The sequence below is a fragment of the Halichoerus grypus genome, chromosome 4 (assembly GCF_964656455.1).
Source record: "Halichoerus grypus chromosome 4, mHalGry1.hap1.1, whole genome shotgun sequence".
NCBI classification, from domain to species: domain Eukaryota; kingdom Metazoa; phylum Chordata; class Mammalia; order Carnivora; family Phocidae; genus Halichoerus; species Halichoerus grypus.
The window spans coordinates 171793798-171813173 of NC_135715.1; the positions used below are offsets into that span (position 1 = coordinate 171793798).

At 37.7% G+C, this 19376-nt stretch overlaps 1 protein-coding gene across 2 annotated transcripts in view; it reads left to right on the plus strand.

The window, feature by feature from the left end:
• VWC2L (von Willebrand factor C domain containing 2 like) overlaps positions 1-19376 on the plus strand; it is a 156140-nt gene that overhangs the window by 48295 nt on the left and 88469 nt on the right. The window contains exon 4 of one of the 2 annotated variants that reach the window (XM_036087401.2): positions 17258-17915. The exons of the other annotated variant lie outside the window; for it this stretch is intronic. Coding sequence (XP_035943294.1) covers positions 17258-17346 — 89 coding nt within the window. The 3' untranslated portion in view covers positions 17347-17915. Of the gene's footprint in view, positions 1-17257; positions 17916-19376 lie in introns of those variants that run through there. 2 annotated transcript variants of the gene reach the window in all.

Here is a 19376-nt window from a genome sequence, read left to right on the forward strand (position 1 = left end):
TAAACTTTAAGGCTGTTTCATTCCTATTGAACAGAAGCCTAAGAAAGGATCTTGACTATACAAATGAATACTCACTCATGATATGATTTTCTTTACAGCATGGTTGTAAAGAATAGAAATGGAATTGATTTTCACTATATCTCAGCATTCTTCAAGCATCCAAGGAACTTAGAGCCAACACTTTCAGAGAGAGAAGAGACTTTGATATCTTTAAACATGGTTTGACTTAAAAAAAAAAAAAAAAAGCAAAAGGCAAAATGGTAACAATGATGTTACATGTATGTCCTCAAATGAACTATCAATACATGCAAAACATTATGGTGATAATGTGAATACAGCTACGGACCTATTATAAAATAGGTATTGCTCTAAGAAGAGGGGCAGACTACAGACTCTATAAATTTTTCCCAATTACTTTCTAGATAAATCATAGAAGAATAGAACTTTAAAACTGAAAGAGACCTTGAAAATCATTTGATACAAATCTCTTATTTTGCACTTGAAGAAAACCCAAGGGTAGAAGGTGAAGGTGAATTGTTCAAAATACAACAGAAAGAACTAGAACCCAGCTCTGCTCACTTTGAGGGGACCATGTTTTAAACTTAATAAGTACATATTCTGCATGTATTCCGCATCTCATAGGTATCTGTTGGTTTGTTTTCATTTAACAGGAATGTTTGTAGGTTTTTAGGACAAGTATTTTATAGAATTTAATTTGTTTTTATATGCTGCTGGGTGTTGAGTGCCAATCAAATGATTCTTAAGGTTATTTTTTATTTCATAAGTACTTGTACACCTACAAGTAAAAATATGTGTTTAGAATGTTAATGGCAACATTTATTAAAGAAGACTAGAGGATTTGGCAGGCTGAGGTTTGGGAAACACCATGCCCCAGGGCCAACTTTGAAAAGAAACAAAGAAAGAAGGAAAGAAGGAAGGAAGGAAAGACAGAAAAGGAAAGGAAAGAAAAGAAAAAGGAAGAAAAGAAAAGAGGAGGGAAGGGGAGAGGAGAGGAGAGGAGAGGAGAGGAGAGGAGAGGAGAGGAGGAGGAGAGGAGAGGAGAGGAGAAGAGAGGAGAGGAAGAGAAAAGAGAAAGAAACAATTTCAACTTACTTGTAAGAAAAAGAGATCCCAAAATTTTTGACTGAGATGTTGAAAATAGCTGATGAGAGTTTCTTTTTAGTATCCATATCTGTTCAGTGGCCTATGGCCTGTTTTGTTATTGTCATGGTGAATGTATTCCATGGCACAATAAAATTAAAATATCAACATTTTTGTGCTCAATTTAGTTTAGCGAGTATTTTTTACCCTCCTTCACTTAGTTGAGACATATTTATTGAGTACCCACCATGTGCCAGGCATTGTGCTAACTGCTAGAAATAAGATGGTGACCAAGATTAGTCCCTACATTAAAGAAATTTCTAGCTTTAAGAAAAATCCAGGCAAACAAATAAGCAAAAAGGCAATTAATTGCCATTGCAATATGTTCAAACTATACAGAAATCTGCTAAAGAGTGCCTAGAGGGAGAAAAATAAATAAATAGAACTTTAAGTCACTTTGACTCTATTGGAGAGAATCAATTTTAAGTAACCAATATGGGCAATCTATTGGTCCTTATGCTTTCCCTTCTGCAGAATCTTTGACCTATTATGTCCACTAGTTTGAGCACAGATGCAAAGATTGATTTCATGTACTTATAACTTAATAAATGTTTAAAACCTTTTTATTGGTATCTGGTTGTATAGAGGATTGATAGAGCATTAGGAATTGACATTTCAAATAGATACTTGCACTACATCCTGCTCTTTAGTCCCACGATAAGAAAGAAAAACCTGATAGACAATACAGGAAAATAATAAAATAGGAATTAAAGATTAGAGCCAAGGAAATTATGAATATACAGATTAGAAAGTTTTTTTGAAAATTTCTGTGACTTTGTTTCCTTCTCTTCCCTTCCACACCACTTGAGATTTTTCAGTCATCTTCCCTCTGTTCCTCTGAAAGTCCCAACTACTTAAATCATCTATAATTTCACTTAGCACACCAGCAGGTAAAGAAAAATCTAATTTCAAATGATAGCATCTGTGATTTGTTCCTTTAATTGTTAGAACTTGAAAACACTGACTTCCACTGTTGTTTCAGGGACTTCAACAGCAAATACCTAAAGTCTTTTGGAAGACTCTCTAGAGGAAAATTAAAGAATTCGCTTCTCAAAGAATAAGTTAGCAGAAATAATAGAACCCGACTTTGTAGCTCCCTGTTGAGACAACTGGTCAACATGTCATGGGAAGATTAAGACTAGGTTAAAAATTAGGTTCAAGGTCATACATTAATGAAATATATCCTCTTGATTAAAAACTACCTATTTCCCCACAAAATTTTTCAAAGGTGGTCTCAATGATTTCTCATTAATTTTTATTGTTTGTAAGGACGTCTCAGTAATCTTTCCAGCATGAGGAAGATGGCACTATCCAGATTGGCCATGCTCTAAACTGAATTACATTCCTGGAAACCTACTGGAAGAAGACAAATTTCAATACCTAAAGCAGGCCCCTGAACCCCTAGAGATTGCAAGCTCTTTACTTTGCATCTCATGGGTATATAATCATGTGTAATTTAAATAAAAGACTAAGGTTATTTATAGGTACTCATTGGAGACTAAAATTGATTAGTGAATGAATATGTTAAGGCAGGAATGGGAAAGTAGGCATTGTTTCATGCACTATAGAGTGAGTAGGTGAGATGTATGTAAAGCTGTAAAAAGTAGTTGCCTATAAAATAAACATTTATTGGGCAGCTAGGTCACTTACTGTATACATGTCATCTCATTTAATCTTCCCAACAGTCCTTTTACAGATGACACTGAAGCTTAGAAACTTATCACTGGATCTCATGGCAGGAAAGTCATAGCATCCCTATTCACCAGTTTCCTGTCCAAAGTCCAAAGACTTTGGACATGTGCTCTATGAGCAGACTACCCAGGTATTACACTGTCATTTATATGCTCCATTAACAATGGCCAACATTGAACAGGAACCTGAAGCTCTAGAACAAACTCATGAGACTTTATAGCTTTTAATACTATAGAGGTGCTCTGCACTCTACCTTCAGCTTCCATATTTTCTCTGGCTGCATTGGTGAGGACCATCTCAGTTGCAAATGACAAAAAACCCAGTTCCAGTTGACTTAAGCTGAAAAGAGTCATCTAACTGAAAAATCTAAGGGCACTTGGCTCTAGATGAATCAAGGAACTCAGATAATCTGAGGACTTGATTTTTTGTCATTTCTCTGTTCTGCGTTTCTCTTGTTGGTTGCATTTTGAGGCCCTTCATGGTGACAAGATGGCTGCCAGCAGGTTCAGGCTTTCTTCCTTGTATGTGTGTATCTAGTGGAGGATAAGGGAATGGATAGATCTTTTACATAATATTTAGTGTGACTCACATTGGCCTGAATTGAGAATAAAAAGATTCCTGCACAGAAGAATGTGATGCTCAGGCTGGAGCTACATTCCCATTCCTAAAGATGACAATGGAGACAATACCACTAAAGTCATATGGTAGTGAGTTTGGGTATTTGCCCAAGAAAAATAGGAGTATATACTCAGAAAAAAAAAAAAAAAGGCATTGTTTCCTAATGTCAGAAACATGACATTTCCACTACAGTTCAGAATTGGGAAGAAAATAAAAATATTTGCTATAAAAAAAGTCTGGGCACATGCACAAAAACTATAGGCATTTGCCAATAACTGTGACAAGCACATCCCAGATAATTCAAGACCAAGCAAATTTTGATATAAAATATAGCATGGTCATGCTGCTACGTGTTCAACTCATACCTGATGAGTGAGAACCACCTTTGGATACAAATAATTCTGATGGAGAGCATCACCTCAAAACAGGAATCAAATTGAAGAGACCTAGAACATGAGTCATATCTTTAATAGACTAGCAACCCATGTCACCATAGTGGTAGTAATATCCTCAAAATAGATGCTCAGAACATCTATTAGGATTTCATGAAACAGAGTTTGAGAAATCTTGCATTTTTTTATATCATCTCCTTAGTGAATATTCATATAGAAATATATACAGAGATATACCTAATTTATGAATAGTTTTTGATGTCCTGAGTTGGGGAAGGAAAACATGGAGTTTTATAATTTTGGTATCTAAAAAATTGGTCCACTTTTCTTGTTTTCCCTGTGACCTTTGGGAAACAAGGTCAAGGTCGGAGATAATCTATGTACAGGAGCAAAGCTAAATAATCATTTTGGGGGTGCCTGGGTGGCTCAGTCATTAAGCGTCTGCCTTCGGCTCAGGTCATGATCCCAGGGTCCTGGGATCACATCAGGCTCCCTGCTCAGCGGGAAGCCTGCTTCTCCCTCTCCCACTCCCCCTGCTTGTGTTCCCTCTCTTGCTGTGTCTCTGTCAAATAAATAAATAAAATCTTTAAAATAAATAAATAAATAAATAAATCATTTTGGTCTCATTAGCATATGTCTAGGTAAGCTAATCAATAACAAACAGCTTCCCAGACATTATGAGAAAAGAACTTAATCATCACAGACACCTCTGGAAGATGTCATGACAGTCTAAAGATTTTATCCATGAGAGATAGGATAGTCTACGAGTTTCAGATGAACAGAATCTGTATCAGTATAACCCAGTTTCCAATATTTTTGTTTTATTGCCATCCACATTGCAACATTGAAAGAAAGATGGAAAGAAGAAAATATTTTACTGTTTACATAGAAAGCAGATCACTTTCTTCACTTTGTAAGAGAGAGGCTCTTTCACACATAGAAGCTTACCAACCAGCTAGCCTACAATAGGGGAGGTAGCATGGCATGCTAGGAAGTGGTGAGGATGTAGTATATAGAACTGTAGTTCAATTCCATTAGCAGCATGACATTGAGCAAGTCACTTCATCTCTATAGAGCTCCATTTTCTCCACTTGCAAAATGAAGCCAATAAGACCTGCCCTGCCTGCCTCCTGAGTCTGCTGACAGTTAAATATGTGATGAAAAGTATTTTGCCAAATATGAGCTATAGGAAGACAAAAATGCATACTTGTAAATAAAATATATTACAACATTTGAAAGGGAAAATACTTTCTATTATTGTGTAAGTAAACCATTCATTTTGTTCCCTGATCTTTCTTTTTCAAAACCACTAAGAGAATTGTATAATATAGGGAAGTGGTTTCAGGCAGAGCCTGGGGCAATAGACCACTCTCCAGTGCTACTTTGTGTGATTGTGACCCAGCGTTTCAACCTTTCAGCACCTTAGACTTCCCATGTATATTGAAAAAAAAATTATGAGGATTAAATGAGATAATGTAGGTAAAATGCTTTGCATAGCACCTGGCACATAATAAATGCCAGCAATTTATTGTGTCTATTATCAGAAAGGTTTGTGATTTTATTTTTCTTAGGCTTGCTTCTGTTGGCTTCCCTTCTACTCAGGTCTCTATGATTGCCAAAATAGCTCAATGCAGTGCCAAGCAGGACGGATATCTTTCGTTCATTGTAGAAATTAAAGAGATACAGGGAGATATGGAATCTAGTTTGGGAAAACCATTCTCTCTAGCACACAGTGGTCTCCCCAAGGCCCTTGAATTGATACAAATTACTTTTAACTATATATCAAGCTATTTATCTGGTCCCCAGAGACCCTCTTTTGAATACTTCATATTGTGTGTGTAGAAGTCTTCCTCTGGCTATTGGACCCAGACATCTTGCCAAAGAAATTCTCTTTGTTGTACATCAAGGGTACATTGACACCTTCTTTGTAATGTACCACTGATGTACAAGAAAGTAAAGTTATAGAATCACAGCATTTTATGCCTAAATGGACCAGCAATGACAAATTTAAATGCCCAAAGGAACCAGGCAAGTAACATAAATAAGAGAAGTAGTGCTTGTATTCTTTCCACAGGGACTCTCTTTGTTAACATATTAAAACCAAAAAGAGGGGCACCTGGGTGGCTCAGTCAGTTAAGCATCCAGTTGGTGATTTGGCCTTAGGTAATGATCTCATGGATGCTGGGATTGAGCCCCGAGTCGGGTTTTGCACTCCAAGGGAAGTCTGCTTGAAATTCTATCCCTCTGCCCCTCCCCCCCACCAGCTCCCTCTCTCTCTAAAATAAATAAATCTTTTAAAAAAAGATAACCTTCATTTCTAAAAGAATTATACTCTTTCCATATATTTTTGAAAACTGTTAATGTCTTGACTTTTATTTTTTTCACCTTAGAGATGTAGAAACTGAAAAAATATACCCATTCTATAAGAAAATCAACAATAAGCAAAGTGGTACTAGCATTTAACCCCAGTGTGAGGGAGAGAATAGGAAGTGGTAAACACTGAGACTAATAGAAGAAAGCCCACGCCATTTGAAACAGAGGCAACATTCTGCTCTGGTCAATTCTGCTATGTAAGAATGTGAGATTGGTATTAAGTCTTACAATTTTTGAATGAAAGCCAGAAATCTGATTTTTAAGTGAATATCCCAACTTTTTAGTGTTAGCTCCCCAAAAATTTAAGAACATAATGGAGGTCAACAAAAAATATCTGTAGGCCAAATGTAGCTTTGGGATTGCTGACAAGTCCAAGAGCCCCTGTTGCAGAGAAGTAACTGACAGTGACTTGCTCAAGGTCACACTGATATTGGCAAAGCCGGAAGTTGAACCTGGATCTTCTGACCCCCCCAGTCCAGGAAAATCAGTCTATCTTCTCACATTTAAACCAGCGACAATATTGGTGATGACAGAATGCATAATAGAACATAGCAGTTAAATATATGTGTTCTTATTCTTCCTCCCCTTATTTTTTTTCCTGAAGAGATGTCCTCATTTTCTCATGTATTATCCAGAACATGATAAAAACCCCTTTTCTCCTTTCTTAGTGTGATAATAATTCTCACACTCACAGAAAGCAATCTTCTACTTGATAGCTAATGTCTTTGTAGATTTAAGAAAATACACTGCAGCCAACATGCAGAGAGGTTTGGTACAAGATGAACATATTGTATCATTTGAATCAATATTTTCAATGATATATATTCAGAACGAGTCATGCACATTCTAACTGCTAGCTTTCATAGTTTTTAATACCCAGTATGAAACTTAGAGGCCACATATTGACATTCTGGTCAAAATGATAGTTTCCATACAGCATAGCAATTGCAAAAATACTTATTTGGTTACAGATCAGGACATCAAATTCCAAATACTAATAAAAAGAATTTTTTCTTGGACATAGCACAGCTAATTTGCCCAGCCTTTTGTGCTTTAATGCACCACAGGTTTAAACTAAAGAGATTACTCGTGGTTACCTGGTAAGCTAATGCCACCCAACCGAAGAGCTATATGACAGCAGGTGCTGAATAGCAAATTATTAGGTAGTGGGGAAACAGTGATTAAAACCTGCAGCTGGCCTCGTTACATCCATAATTATATTTATTCAGCACATTTGGAAGAGAAACCACATTTTCCCCGGCCTTTCTCATGAGCGGGCTCTTTTTCCTTTTGAGCTATTGAAGTATTTTTATATTTCATCTACTTATTAGTAGTGTGGAAACTCAGTAAAAGCTGAACTTCAAACATTTATTTTGTCAGTTGGTTACATAGCTGGAACCAACTTGTTCTCTCCCCATCCAAGGGCATTGATTAACTTCCCTTAAGAGTCTAAGCCCCTTTGAGAACCCTATACTCACAGAGACTTGCTCTTATGCTATGATAAAATCAAAAGTTCTGAAGACAGGGAAAAGAAAAAGAAAAAAGGTTGCCAATGTTAATTTCTCTTCCATCTGCTAAAGCTCTATGACACCTCCAGCTAATATCATCTCTTGAACTAAAGCATCAAGGATACATATGTCAGGGGCAAAAAAAAACATCTCAGTTAATCTGAAAAAGCCATTTGTGTGAACACTCCACTCCCTAATGAGGCTGTGAACTGAGTCTTTACAACCATCTAACAATGTTGGAAAATTTGACAAGAAATGGAAGGGGCCGGGATATTCTCTCCTTCAACCCATCACATTTCTGGAAGCTACAGCTGTGCATTCATATTGCAGGCAAGCCTTGAGAGATATGCAGAGGTCATCCTTGGTTCAACTCTAATAGGGACTTGCTTCTCTGGCACAAATCTTTGGTAGGGGATTTATAACATCCCCTTGATTTGTAAGAAAGTATCCTTTGCTCCTTTGACCACAACCTTAGGAAAGGGGCCAGTCCTGCTTTGTTTCATTACTGTCCCTGGAACCATAACAGAAACAACAGCTAACATGTGTCAGAGCACTTAACATTTTATGGAGGAGCTCATTTAATCCCCACAATGGGCTTGTGAAGTAGCTATAATTATTGTTCCCATTTCATAGCTGAGGAAACAAAGGCTTCAAAATATTAGGTGTCTTGCCTAAAATCCCACTAGTATGCAATGCGGCAGGATTTGAACGTAGGCAAGCTGATTCTTAATCCCTCTATTATGCTGAATGTACAATGAGAACCCTCATCTTTTCTTGAATTTTATTCATTCTTAGTAAATACCATTGCAGGGGCGCCTGGCGGGGCTCAGTCGGTTAGGTGTCTGCCTTAGGCTCTGGTCAGGATCCCAGCGCCCTGGGATGGAGCCCTGAGTCAGGCTCCCTGTTCAGCAGGGAATCTGCTTCTCCTTCTCCCTGCTCGCTCGCTCGCTCGCTCTCCCCTCCTCTCTCAAATAAATACATAAAATCTTTAAAAAAATATATTTAAAAAAAAAGAAAATACCATTGCAATATTAAAGGTACTATTTAGGCTATTTCCTAGCTGTGATTTTTTAGGTTTTTGGTGGGGTTCTTTTGCTTGTTTTACTTTTCATATACATATTTTATTATTTAATTGTATCATATTGTGGTAAGAACACTTAACATGAGATCCACTCTCCACAAATTTTTAAGTTTGAAATATATTTTTGTAGATTATAGGTACAATGTCATACAACAGATCTCTAGAGCTTTATCATCTTGACTGACTGAAACTTTATGCCTGTTGATTAGTAACTTCCCATTTCCCCCTCCCCTAGCCCCTAACAACCACCAATACATTCCTTAATTCCACGAATCTATTTTAGAGACCTCATATAAATGGAATCATACAGCATATGTCTTTAGCAGCTGGCTTATTTTACTTAGCATAAAGTCTTCAAGATTCATCCAGGTTATTGCATATTGCAGAATTTCTTTTTTAAGGCTGAATAATATTCTACTGCATGTTTATACTATATTTTCTTTCTTTGTCCATTCATCTGTTGATGGATATTTAAATTGTTTCCACATTTTGGCTCTTGTGAATAGTGTTGCAATGAAGACAGGAATGCCAGTATCTCTTTGAGATCCTGACTTCAACTCTTTTGGATAAATATCTGGAAGTGGGATTGCTGAGTCATATAATAGTTGTACGTTTAATTTTTTGAGGAAACTTTATACTGTTTCCCATAGCAATGGTGCCATTTTGCATTCCTGCAACAGCGTGCAAGGGTTCCAGTTTTTCCACATCCTTGCTAATACCTACTGTCTTTGTGGGTTTTTTTGATTATGGGCATCCTGATAGGTGTCAGGTTAAATCTCATTGCGGTTTTGATTTGTATTTCCCTGATTAGTGACATTATTTTTTTCATATACCTGTTCGATATTTGTAGATCTTCTTTGGAAAAAAAAATGTCTACTTTTTAGTCCATTTTTAAATCAGATTATTAATTTTTTTTTTTGTTTTACTATTGAGTTGTTAGAGTTTCTTATATATTTTGGAGATTAACCCTTTATTAGATATATGGCTTACAAATATTTTCTCCCCTTCCACAGATCAACTTTTCACTCTGTTGATTGTTTCCTTTTTGTGCAAAAGCTTTTTAGTTTGATGTAGTCCCATTTGTTTATTTTGTGTGTATTGCCTGTGCTTTTGGTGTCATATCCATGAAGACCAAGGCCAATGTCATGAAGCTTTTCCTCTATGTTTTTTTTTTTAAGATTTTATTTATTTATTTGACAGAGAAAGAGATAGCGAGAGAGGGAACACAAGTAAGGGAAGTGGGAGAGGGAGCAGAGAGCCCGATGCGGGGCTCGATCCCAGGACCCTGAGATCATGACCTGAGCCAAAGGCAGACGCTTAACCGACTGAGCAACCCAGGCGCCCCATATTTTGTTTTTTGTTTTGTTTTGTTTTGTTTTGTTTCTAGGAGGTTTATATAGTTGGGTCTTATGCTTAAGTGTTTAATTCAGTTTGAGTTGATCTTTGTGTATGGTGTAAGATTAAGAGCCTAATTCCATTACATGTGGATAAAAGTGGATACAAGTTTTCCCAACACCATTTGTTGAAGAGATTAGCCTTTCCCCATTGTGTATGCTTGGCAGCCTTGTTGCAGCTTAGTAGACCATAGATCTACAGATTTATTTCTGGACTCTCCATTCAGGTCTCCATGTTTGTCTTTATGCCAATACCATAGTATTTTGATTATTGTAGATTTGTAATATAGCTTGAAATCAGGAAGGGTGATGCCTCAAGCTCTGTTCTTCTTTCTCAAGATTGATTTGGCTATCCCTGGTCTTTTGTAGATACATATGAATTTTATTATTGTTTTTATCTATTTCTGTTTAACAAAAAAATGCCCTTTGGATTTTGATAGGGATTGCACTGAATCTATAGATCACTTTGAGTAGCACAGACATTTTAACAATATTAAGTCTCCCCATCCATGAACACAGGACATCTCTCCATTTGCTTGTGTCTTGTTTATTTCATCAATATTTTGTAGTTTTCAGTATACAAGTCTTCCATCTCCACAGTTTATTCCTGTTTTATTCTTTTTGGTGGTATTGTAAATAGGACTGTTTCCTAATTTCCTTTTCAGACAATGAAATATTAGTGCATAGAAATGCAAATGAATTTTTGTGTTGATTTGGTATTTTGCAACTTTACTGAATTTGTTCCAACAATTCTCAGAGGCATGGGGTGGGGAGTGTGTTCTTCAGAGTTTTTTATGTATATGCTCCTGTTGTCTACAAGCAGTGACAATTTTACTTATTTCTGATTTGGATGTCTTTTCTTTTTCTTGTCTAAGGGAGGGCTTCAAGTACTATGTTGAATAGAAATGGTGAGAGTGGCCATCCTTGTCTTGTTCCTGATCTTAGAGGAAAAGCTTTTAGTTTTTACTCCTGATTATGATGTTAGCTGTGGGCTTTTTATATACAGTCTTTATTAGATTGACACAATTTCCTTTCTTCCTAGTCTGTTGATAGTTTTTATTATGAAAGGATGTTGAATTATGTCAAACACTTTCTCTGCATCTCTTGAGTATAGGCGTGCTGACAATACCGACTCCATCCTGTTCATGTCCATCCAATGACCTCCCTCAGGGCTATATGTCCCAGGTCCCTTGGAAGTCAATGTATGCCCCAACCAGAATGTTGGAAGGCTTGCTCTGATTCTCTCTAAAGTTGCTTAGATAACTAGTGGAGATAACATATTTTCTTCCCTCTCTGCCCTCTGGTGCACAGATGGCACCATGAGGTCTATTAAAGGTTAAACACCTTGACCTCACTACAATGACTTCTGCACATCCCCTTGCTATATAAAATCTGAGGATTAAGGTCTGGGCTTAGAGAATAGCTGTGCAGCACCTGGACCGTCATCTGCCTGATCCACTCATCAGTATGTTACTCTAAATAAAACTCTATGTAAATGGTATAGAGTGGGCTTGCTTTGTTTTTCAGTCTCAAAGTGCCTTCTCAGTTTGGAGTGTACTTTGGTGTCCCTCCTCCACCTTCTAATTATTGAGATGATTTGATCATGTGATTTTTATACTTTATTCTGTCACTATGATATATCACATTAATTGATTTTCATATGTTGAACCATCCTTCCATCCCAGGGGTAAATTGTGCTTGGCCATGGTGTAAGATGATCCTTTTAATGTGCTCTTGAACTCAGCTTGTTAGTATTTTGCTAAGATTTTTGAATGTATATTCATTAAGGATATTGGTCTGTAGTTTTCTTTCTTTGTAGTGTCTTTGTCTGGCTTTGATATCAGGGTAGTGCTGGCCTCACAAAATGAGTTTGGAAGTATTGCCTCCTCTTCAATTTTTTGGAAGAATTTGACAAAGATTGGTGTTAATGCTTTATATGTTTGGTAGAATTCTCTCATGAAGTCATCTGGTCCTGGGATTTTCTTTGTTGAAAGGTTTCAAAAACAACTCTTTCAAACTGATTTTTTTTTTCCAGATAATGTTCTGCATGTACTTAGTTTATTGATCAAGGCTAACATAGATTATGAACAACCACAACTATAGTTTTGACTCTTACGCCCTCTTTAAACTTCTCTGCTATAAGTTACCTTTCTCATGTCTTAGATGAAATTCATCCAGGGCTTTGATCACTTAAAATCACAAACATAGCCTCAACTCACTAAAGAGAATGTCTATCCAAGATATTAATCAAAACTCTAAACCTGATTTAATGCCAAATCTCCACTTCCCTAGCTTCAGCCTGGAAGCCAGGAATGGGTGAGAAGGTGTAGTCCACTGCTCTGTGCTTTCCCCGATGTTTACCTCCTTCACCTGTTCCCAAACTTCAGTTTTCACTGAGGTCTTCTCATCCTCCAGGTAACACTAGGCAGAACCCAAGACAACCTCACATGGATTCACTTTCTCATGTAGCCCACAGCTGTGAGTGGGAAAAATACTCAAGCCCATCTTGCTTTGACAATATCTCCAAGCAGCAGCTCTCTTGGTTTTGTCACAAAAGGAGCCAGTCATCCATTCACTTGCTTTCATTGTTTCCCAGTCTCTAATCCCTAAACCACTTTAGCTTTCTGAAGTGTAAGTTAGGCATCAGTCTCCTATATCTTCCAAATGCAGAAAATATACTTCAAAGCTCTCAGTGAGGTCCTCTCATTAGGCTCAGGGTCAGGGACTAATACCACTACTTGCCCTTCTTCCAAAGTAGGGTGTGAGAACTCAGGCAGAATAACTATTCCCAGAAAAGTCTATCCAGCAATGTCCCCTCCCCACTTTGATCCACTTTCTGACACCCTCTGATATACTCCATCTTGCAGAAGAGTGCTAAAATTGTGCACACTGGTAAGGTCATCTCAAACTCATCTTGTTATCCTGATACCATGCCATTCAAACGTGACAGAGCAAACTTCCCATTCTATTATCATTCACAGTTATATTCACAGAATACCAACAATATTATATTTTACTATTTTACATTATCCATTTAAAAAATCCTTTCTTATTATAGTCATTGTGTTTATCATCTTAATAACTGCATAATATTCCTCCTTATTCATTTTCCATTTTTACCTATCTGTACCCTATTGTTGGGCTTCTGGATTATAAAACTTTGAATTTTTATCTCTTTTTTTCATCCACAAAAAAGAAGTAATCAAAAATATAAAACCTGGGGCACCTAGGTGGCTCAGTTGGTTAAGCTTCTGCGTTTGGCTCACGTCATGATCTCAGGGTCCTGGGATCGAGCCCCACATTGGGCTCCCTGCTCAGTGGGGAATCTGCTTCTCCCTCTCCTTCTGCCTCTGCCCCTTTCCCCTGCTTATGCTCTCTCTCAAATAAATAAATAAAATCTTTAAATATATATATATATATATATTTTATCTTCCTCTGCCCCTTTCCCCTGCTCATGCTCTTTCTCAAATAAAATCTTTAGAAATATATATATTTTTTCTTTAAATATATATATATATGAAATAGCCTATGGAAGAGGCTACCTCCTCAAAGAATTGACTATTCCTATTTTTTTACAATCTGAAAATGGAGCAAATAGTAAGACTATTAGATCCAATTAAATATTATTTTCCATGTTAATATTTTTTAAATAATGACTAGCTCCTGATTTTCTATCTTAATGAAAAGAGATAACTTGAATTGATGAAACTAGAAAAATCCGTAAGTCACTGATTTTTGGTGGTATTTTTTAAGTTATGGTTGACTAAATGCAAGGAAGAAGGTAATTAAGTTCCCATCCCTGCATGATATCAAAAGAAGAGAGAAGTCAATTGATGATGGGTTTAGTACATTCTGAATGGCTGTCTAATTATAAAACAAAGGGAATATGTTAATTCAGGTTCATCTGCAAATAGTGCCCAAGGAACAGTGCTGAGACAATTTAGAAACATATTTGTCTTTCACATTAAAGAAATCTAGAAGAAATCAGTCCAGAGCTTACACAGCATTTCTTAGGGTCAGAGACCCAGAGGTCCCTGTGCCCAGTTAAAAACAAAACAAAACAAAGCAAAACAAAAACCCAGGGGATTTATTTCTGATAAAGAAGGGAAGAATGGATTTTAAAAGAAAACTAGCAGTCATCTGGCATGGAAAGATAAAGCAATTTATTTACTCTTGTAACTTAAAACCAAATATGGAGTAGTCAGCCAAGTGGAAAGAAGACTATAAGAACAGAGCAATGCAAACTCCCAAAGAAGGAGCCAGCTTAGAAACTGATGATAGGAATGCACAGAAGTAACTCCAATGCCCTCCCTCTGGGCAATTGTTTTTCAATGTGACTTTCATCCTCTCACTAAGTAAGGATGGAATCTATTTCTCTACCCTTTGAATATGAGTTGACCTTGTGAATTGCTTAAACAGTAGAATGTAGCAGATGTGATGCTGTAAGACTTTTGTGGCTAAGCCTTAAGAGACCCTGCAGCTTCTGTGCTCATCCTCTTGCATTCACTACCACCAGCACATGGGGCAGCCTGGCTATAGTGAATTTGAACAGAGCACATAGAGAAAAAGGCCCAGCTGACAGCACCAGGATCTCAGACTTGTAAATGAGTCCCTTTTTAGACCTTCCAGCACCATCTGAGCTGACATTTGACTGAAGCCTTGTGAGTGAACTCTGGAGAGGTCCACTGCCACCGAACATGAGAAATAATAAATCATTGCTCCTTTAAGCCACTAAATTTTGGGGTGGTTTGTTTTGCAGCAACAGACAACTGATACAATGGTATATTTGAAAAGCATCCCCCATAATGGTATGATATCTGACATAACTTGAGATGCTGGCTTTTAAATTTTACACAAGCGATACAGTTCTGATGTTGAACTCTATTACAAATATTAAAAACATTGACTTGAATTCTAAATTTGGTATACAATAGTATTGGTACTATCAAGTTTACCTTCTTGAAAAGGCATCACAAATTCTTTATTGGATTCTTGAAGATAAAAGTAACATACTCTGTCAAATAAATAAATAAAATCTTAAAAAAAAAAAAAAAGGGCACCTGGGTAGCTCAGTCGTTAAGCGTCTGCCTTCGGCTCAGGTCATGATCCCAGGGTCCTGGGATCGAGCCCTGCATTGGGCTCCCTGCTCTGCAGGAAGCCTCCTTTTCCCTCTCCCACTCCCCCTGCTTGTGTTCCCTCTCTCGCTGTGTCTCTCTCTGTCAAATAAATAAATAAAATCTTTAAAAAAAAAAAAGTAGCATAAAGCCTCATTACCATGTTTGTGCAAGATTTCTTAACATCTCTTACCAGTCCTAGCATAACTTAAAAAAAAAAGTTCTTGATTAACAAAGTGAAGAAATGTTCAATATAAGAAAGACAAGGCAATAAATGGGGTGCAGAAGAAATATGGGTAGAAGCAAACCAACTTCTTAGTTTATAGCACATATTCCAAAGGGGCAAATACTGTTAGGATCTGGGATATTGATGCTCAAAACATTGACAAAAATACAAGAAGAGTGATGCAGACATATCAGACATGGCAGAATAACTCACATGAATAGTAAAGAAGATAAAGATGAAAAGGACAATCCACATACTCAGAACCTTAACAAAACTCTTCAGACCTTAGGCCTTCATCTTCCTCAATGCTCACCAATTGCATTCAATACCCCCTATGTGGGGAAAAAATTTTTAATAAAGCTAAATAAAAGACCCTTATGAAAAGCAGACCAGCTTCCTCCTAAACATACTACTCCATTTCTTCTTCCTCACCTCTCCTCACTGAGATTATGAACCATCCTCTCCCTCACTGACCTCAACAGTTTTTGTTTCTCTCCTACTTTCTTCCTCAAGAGCAACACCTATGTCTGCATGTTGTTCCAAACTGGTAGAAAAATAAGATAAAATAAAAAATGTTCATTTAACACTGATTTTATCTACCTGGTGGCCAGCTTGATTCCCGCCCCCTCCCCATTTCTCCTAAGACCGATTATCCTGGATTCTAAGCATCTATCCAATAAGGGGCAAGTAAAAGCATCAAAAGGCCATTTGCACTAGAAGTACTTGTGTTCAGTCTATCAGCCCATTCCTGACCACAAAGCATCTACCCCATCCTCTCTCTCCCCTTTGATCACAAGAAGCAATATTCAAGTGGTGGGCTTGGAATCAATACACACTCTCTCTTCTAGCATCCTCATTGTAAGAAGGAGGGAGCTTAAAATGTGGAAGTTCTAATTGACTGGTTGTTTACGTGTCATGCAAGCGAAATCTAAGCGCTACAGTCTAAAATGGCATTTCTGGTCACAGAGCCTGACCTTTCAACCCTACCTTACTCCTGTGTGACTGCAGATGAAGTACAAAGTAAGAGTACCTGGCAATTGCTACAGTATCCAAGAAGGCAAATAGATGGAGAGCTGGAGATGAGTTTTGACTCTGATAAACCACAATACAGTAATCTGAGTTAACAGCTCAACTATTTTTTTCCCCGTTAGAATCCTACCTTCAATGAGCACGGTAAAAATCAAAACAATCTCAACTTTAAAAAAAGTGATTTTTGACAATTGCAATGTGCCAGTCAATGCTGTGAGGATTTAGTACACGGAATGTCAATATTTCTCTTACCTTGACTTCCACAATCTAAGCTCTCTTATCAATTCTACATTTCAAGACCCATGGCACCTGGGAAGTAATTTCTCCACATTCTGTTCCTGTTTGGCATAAAAGCAAGCGGCAATATATTTACATTCAATTGAAATAGATCACTGCTTCCCGTGATGAGATTTAAGGTGACTTAGAGTTAATTGAAACAAAAACAACAGTAAGTTTGTTTGTCAGGTGTGAGTGGGATGCTATCCTTCATATTTGCCATTACGACTCCTAACCTACTGTCAGTACACTTTAAGCTCTTTATCTAGTGAGAAGAATGCCCAAGAGGAGCCGTGGTTAAGCAGAGAGCTTGTATTAGTTTCCTAGGGCTGCCATAAGTAAATGCCACAAACTGGATGGCTTAAAATAACAGATTTTTTTTTTTTCTCACAGTTCTGGAGACTGCAAGTCAGAAGTTAAGGTGTCGGCAGAGCCCTCTTCCCTCTGGAGGCTCGGGCAGAACTCTCCCTTGCCTTCTCTAGCGCCTGGTAGTTACCAGTGATCCTTAGTGTTTCTTGTCTTGTAGATACATCACATCAATCTCTGGCTCCATAGCCTTTTCCTCTGTGTCTGTTTTCTCTTCTTATAAGGACACCAGTCAGGGGCACCTGGGTGACTCAGCTGGTTAAGTGTCTGCTTTCACCTCCAGGTCACGGTCCCAGGGTCTTGGTATCGAGCCCCGAATCCAACTCCCTACTCAGTGGGGAGTCTGCTTCTCCCTCTGCCTCTGCCTCTGCCTCTCCCCCTTCTCATGCTCTCTAATAAATAATAAATGAGATCTTTAAAAAAAAAATAAGGACACCAGTCATTGGATTAGGGCCCACCCTAAGCCAGTATGACCTCATTTTAGTAAATTATATATGCAAAAAAACTTATTTTCAGGTAAGGTCACATTCTGAGGTTCTGGGTAGATAGGAATTGGGGGGAGACATTATTCAATCCAGTATAGGGATGCTAGTGAGGGGATTCAGATGATCCAAATTCCTCCCTGAGATTTGTCACTACCTACTTGTGTGACAATGGCCAACTCACTTCACCACTCCAGGCTTCAGGGCCTTGCCTTAATATGTAGAGCTTTTGAACTAGATGTTCTCTGAGAGCCCTCCAAACTCAAGCCATTTGTGATTCTCTTGTGCTGTTTCAGCTGTCCCAATTTCCCCTTATAAACAATGGCATATATTTACCGCCAGATGGCCAGCTGGGGAGAGGCAGTCCTCATGCAACAGAACAATGGTAAATGATCGTCTGTTAGGTGGCTTAGTCAGTGAGAGCATACGTTTCAATTAGGCCATTGCATGGGTTTTATCTTAAGATACAGCACCAGGTAGAAACCAATGGATTTTTATGGCCCCCAAAAAACAGGACTTGTTTCTAACACATGCACTTTAAAGTCCTTGAAAAATATTTTCTAAGACATAGTAAAGAGTGAAGCAACATGATAACATTTGCGTTATGTTTTTTCATAATTGCATTTGGTCTTTGCAAGCTACATGTTCTCACAATTCTTGGCATCAGGGTAATGTCGATATCAAACATACAATGAACTTTTAAACAACACCTTTGCCTGGATCATCTGTATTTTTATAAACATAAAAATGTATCATTATGAAAATGATTAAGGGGATGTTTAAAGCTGAGACATGAAGAACATTCCCTACCATTAGAATGCTGTATCTTAAACACAACTTGCTGGAGAAGAAATAACACGCAGTAGGGTGCCTGGGTGGCTCAGTTGGTTAAGCGACTGCCATCGGCTCAGGTCATGATCTCGGAGTCCTGGGATCGAGTCCTACATCTGGCTCCCTGCTCTGTGGGAAGCCTGTTTCTCCCTCTGACCCTACCCCCTCTTGTGCTCTCTCTCTCTCTCGCTCTCTCTCAAAAAAATAAATAAAATCTTTTTTAAAAAATTTAAAAAAAGAAAGAAATAACATGCAGTAGTAAAAAGAGATAAGCCTGGATTCAATATTTTGCTCTGCCATTCATTAGCTGGGTGGCTTTAGGCAAATCACTTAACCTCTCTGAGTCTCTTTTTTCCTCATTTGAAAACTAAGGCTAATAAAATATTTTTCTTCATAGGGTGTCTATAAGAGATGAAAAAGAATGTATGAAACTCACTTAGCTCAATGGTTGTCACCAAAGAGGGGGATGAAGGTGAATTGTCACCAAAGAGGGGAAAAAGGAGAAACCTATGGGGAAAAAAATGCGGTGAGAGGCTGACATTCACACCCCTGCCTCATTCCCCTAGGAAATGAGTTTTCTTCTTCCTCCGTGCCAGCACTACCTTACCCATATGTCTACCTACACTCAGTGTAGGAATAGAACAGGTCTTATGTTTGTTCTTCTTGAAGACAACCACCATGTCTCCTTCGTCTTTCTCTCTCCAGTGTCCAGGAGAGTCAACATTCTCAAATGAATAAGTAACTTACAAAGAAATAAATACTAGGGAAATTTTAATTTCATGGGTAGATATTAAAAGCTATAATAAAGCCTGAAAGAGTTTGTTCAGAGAAAT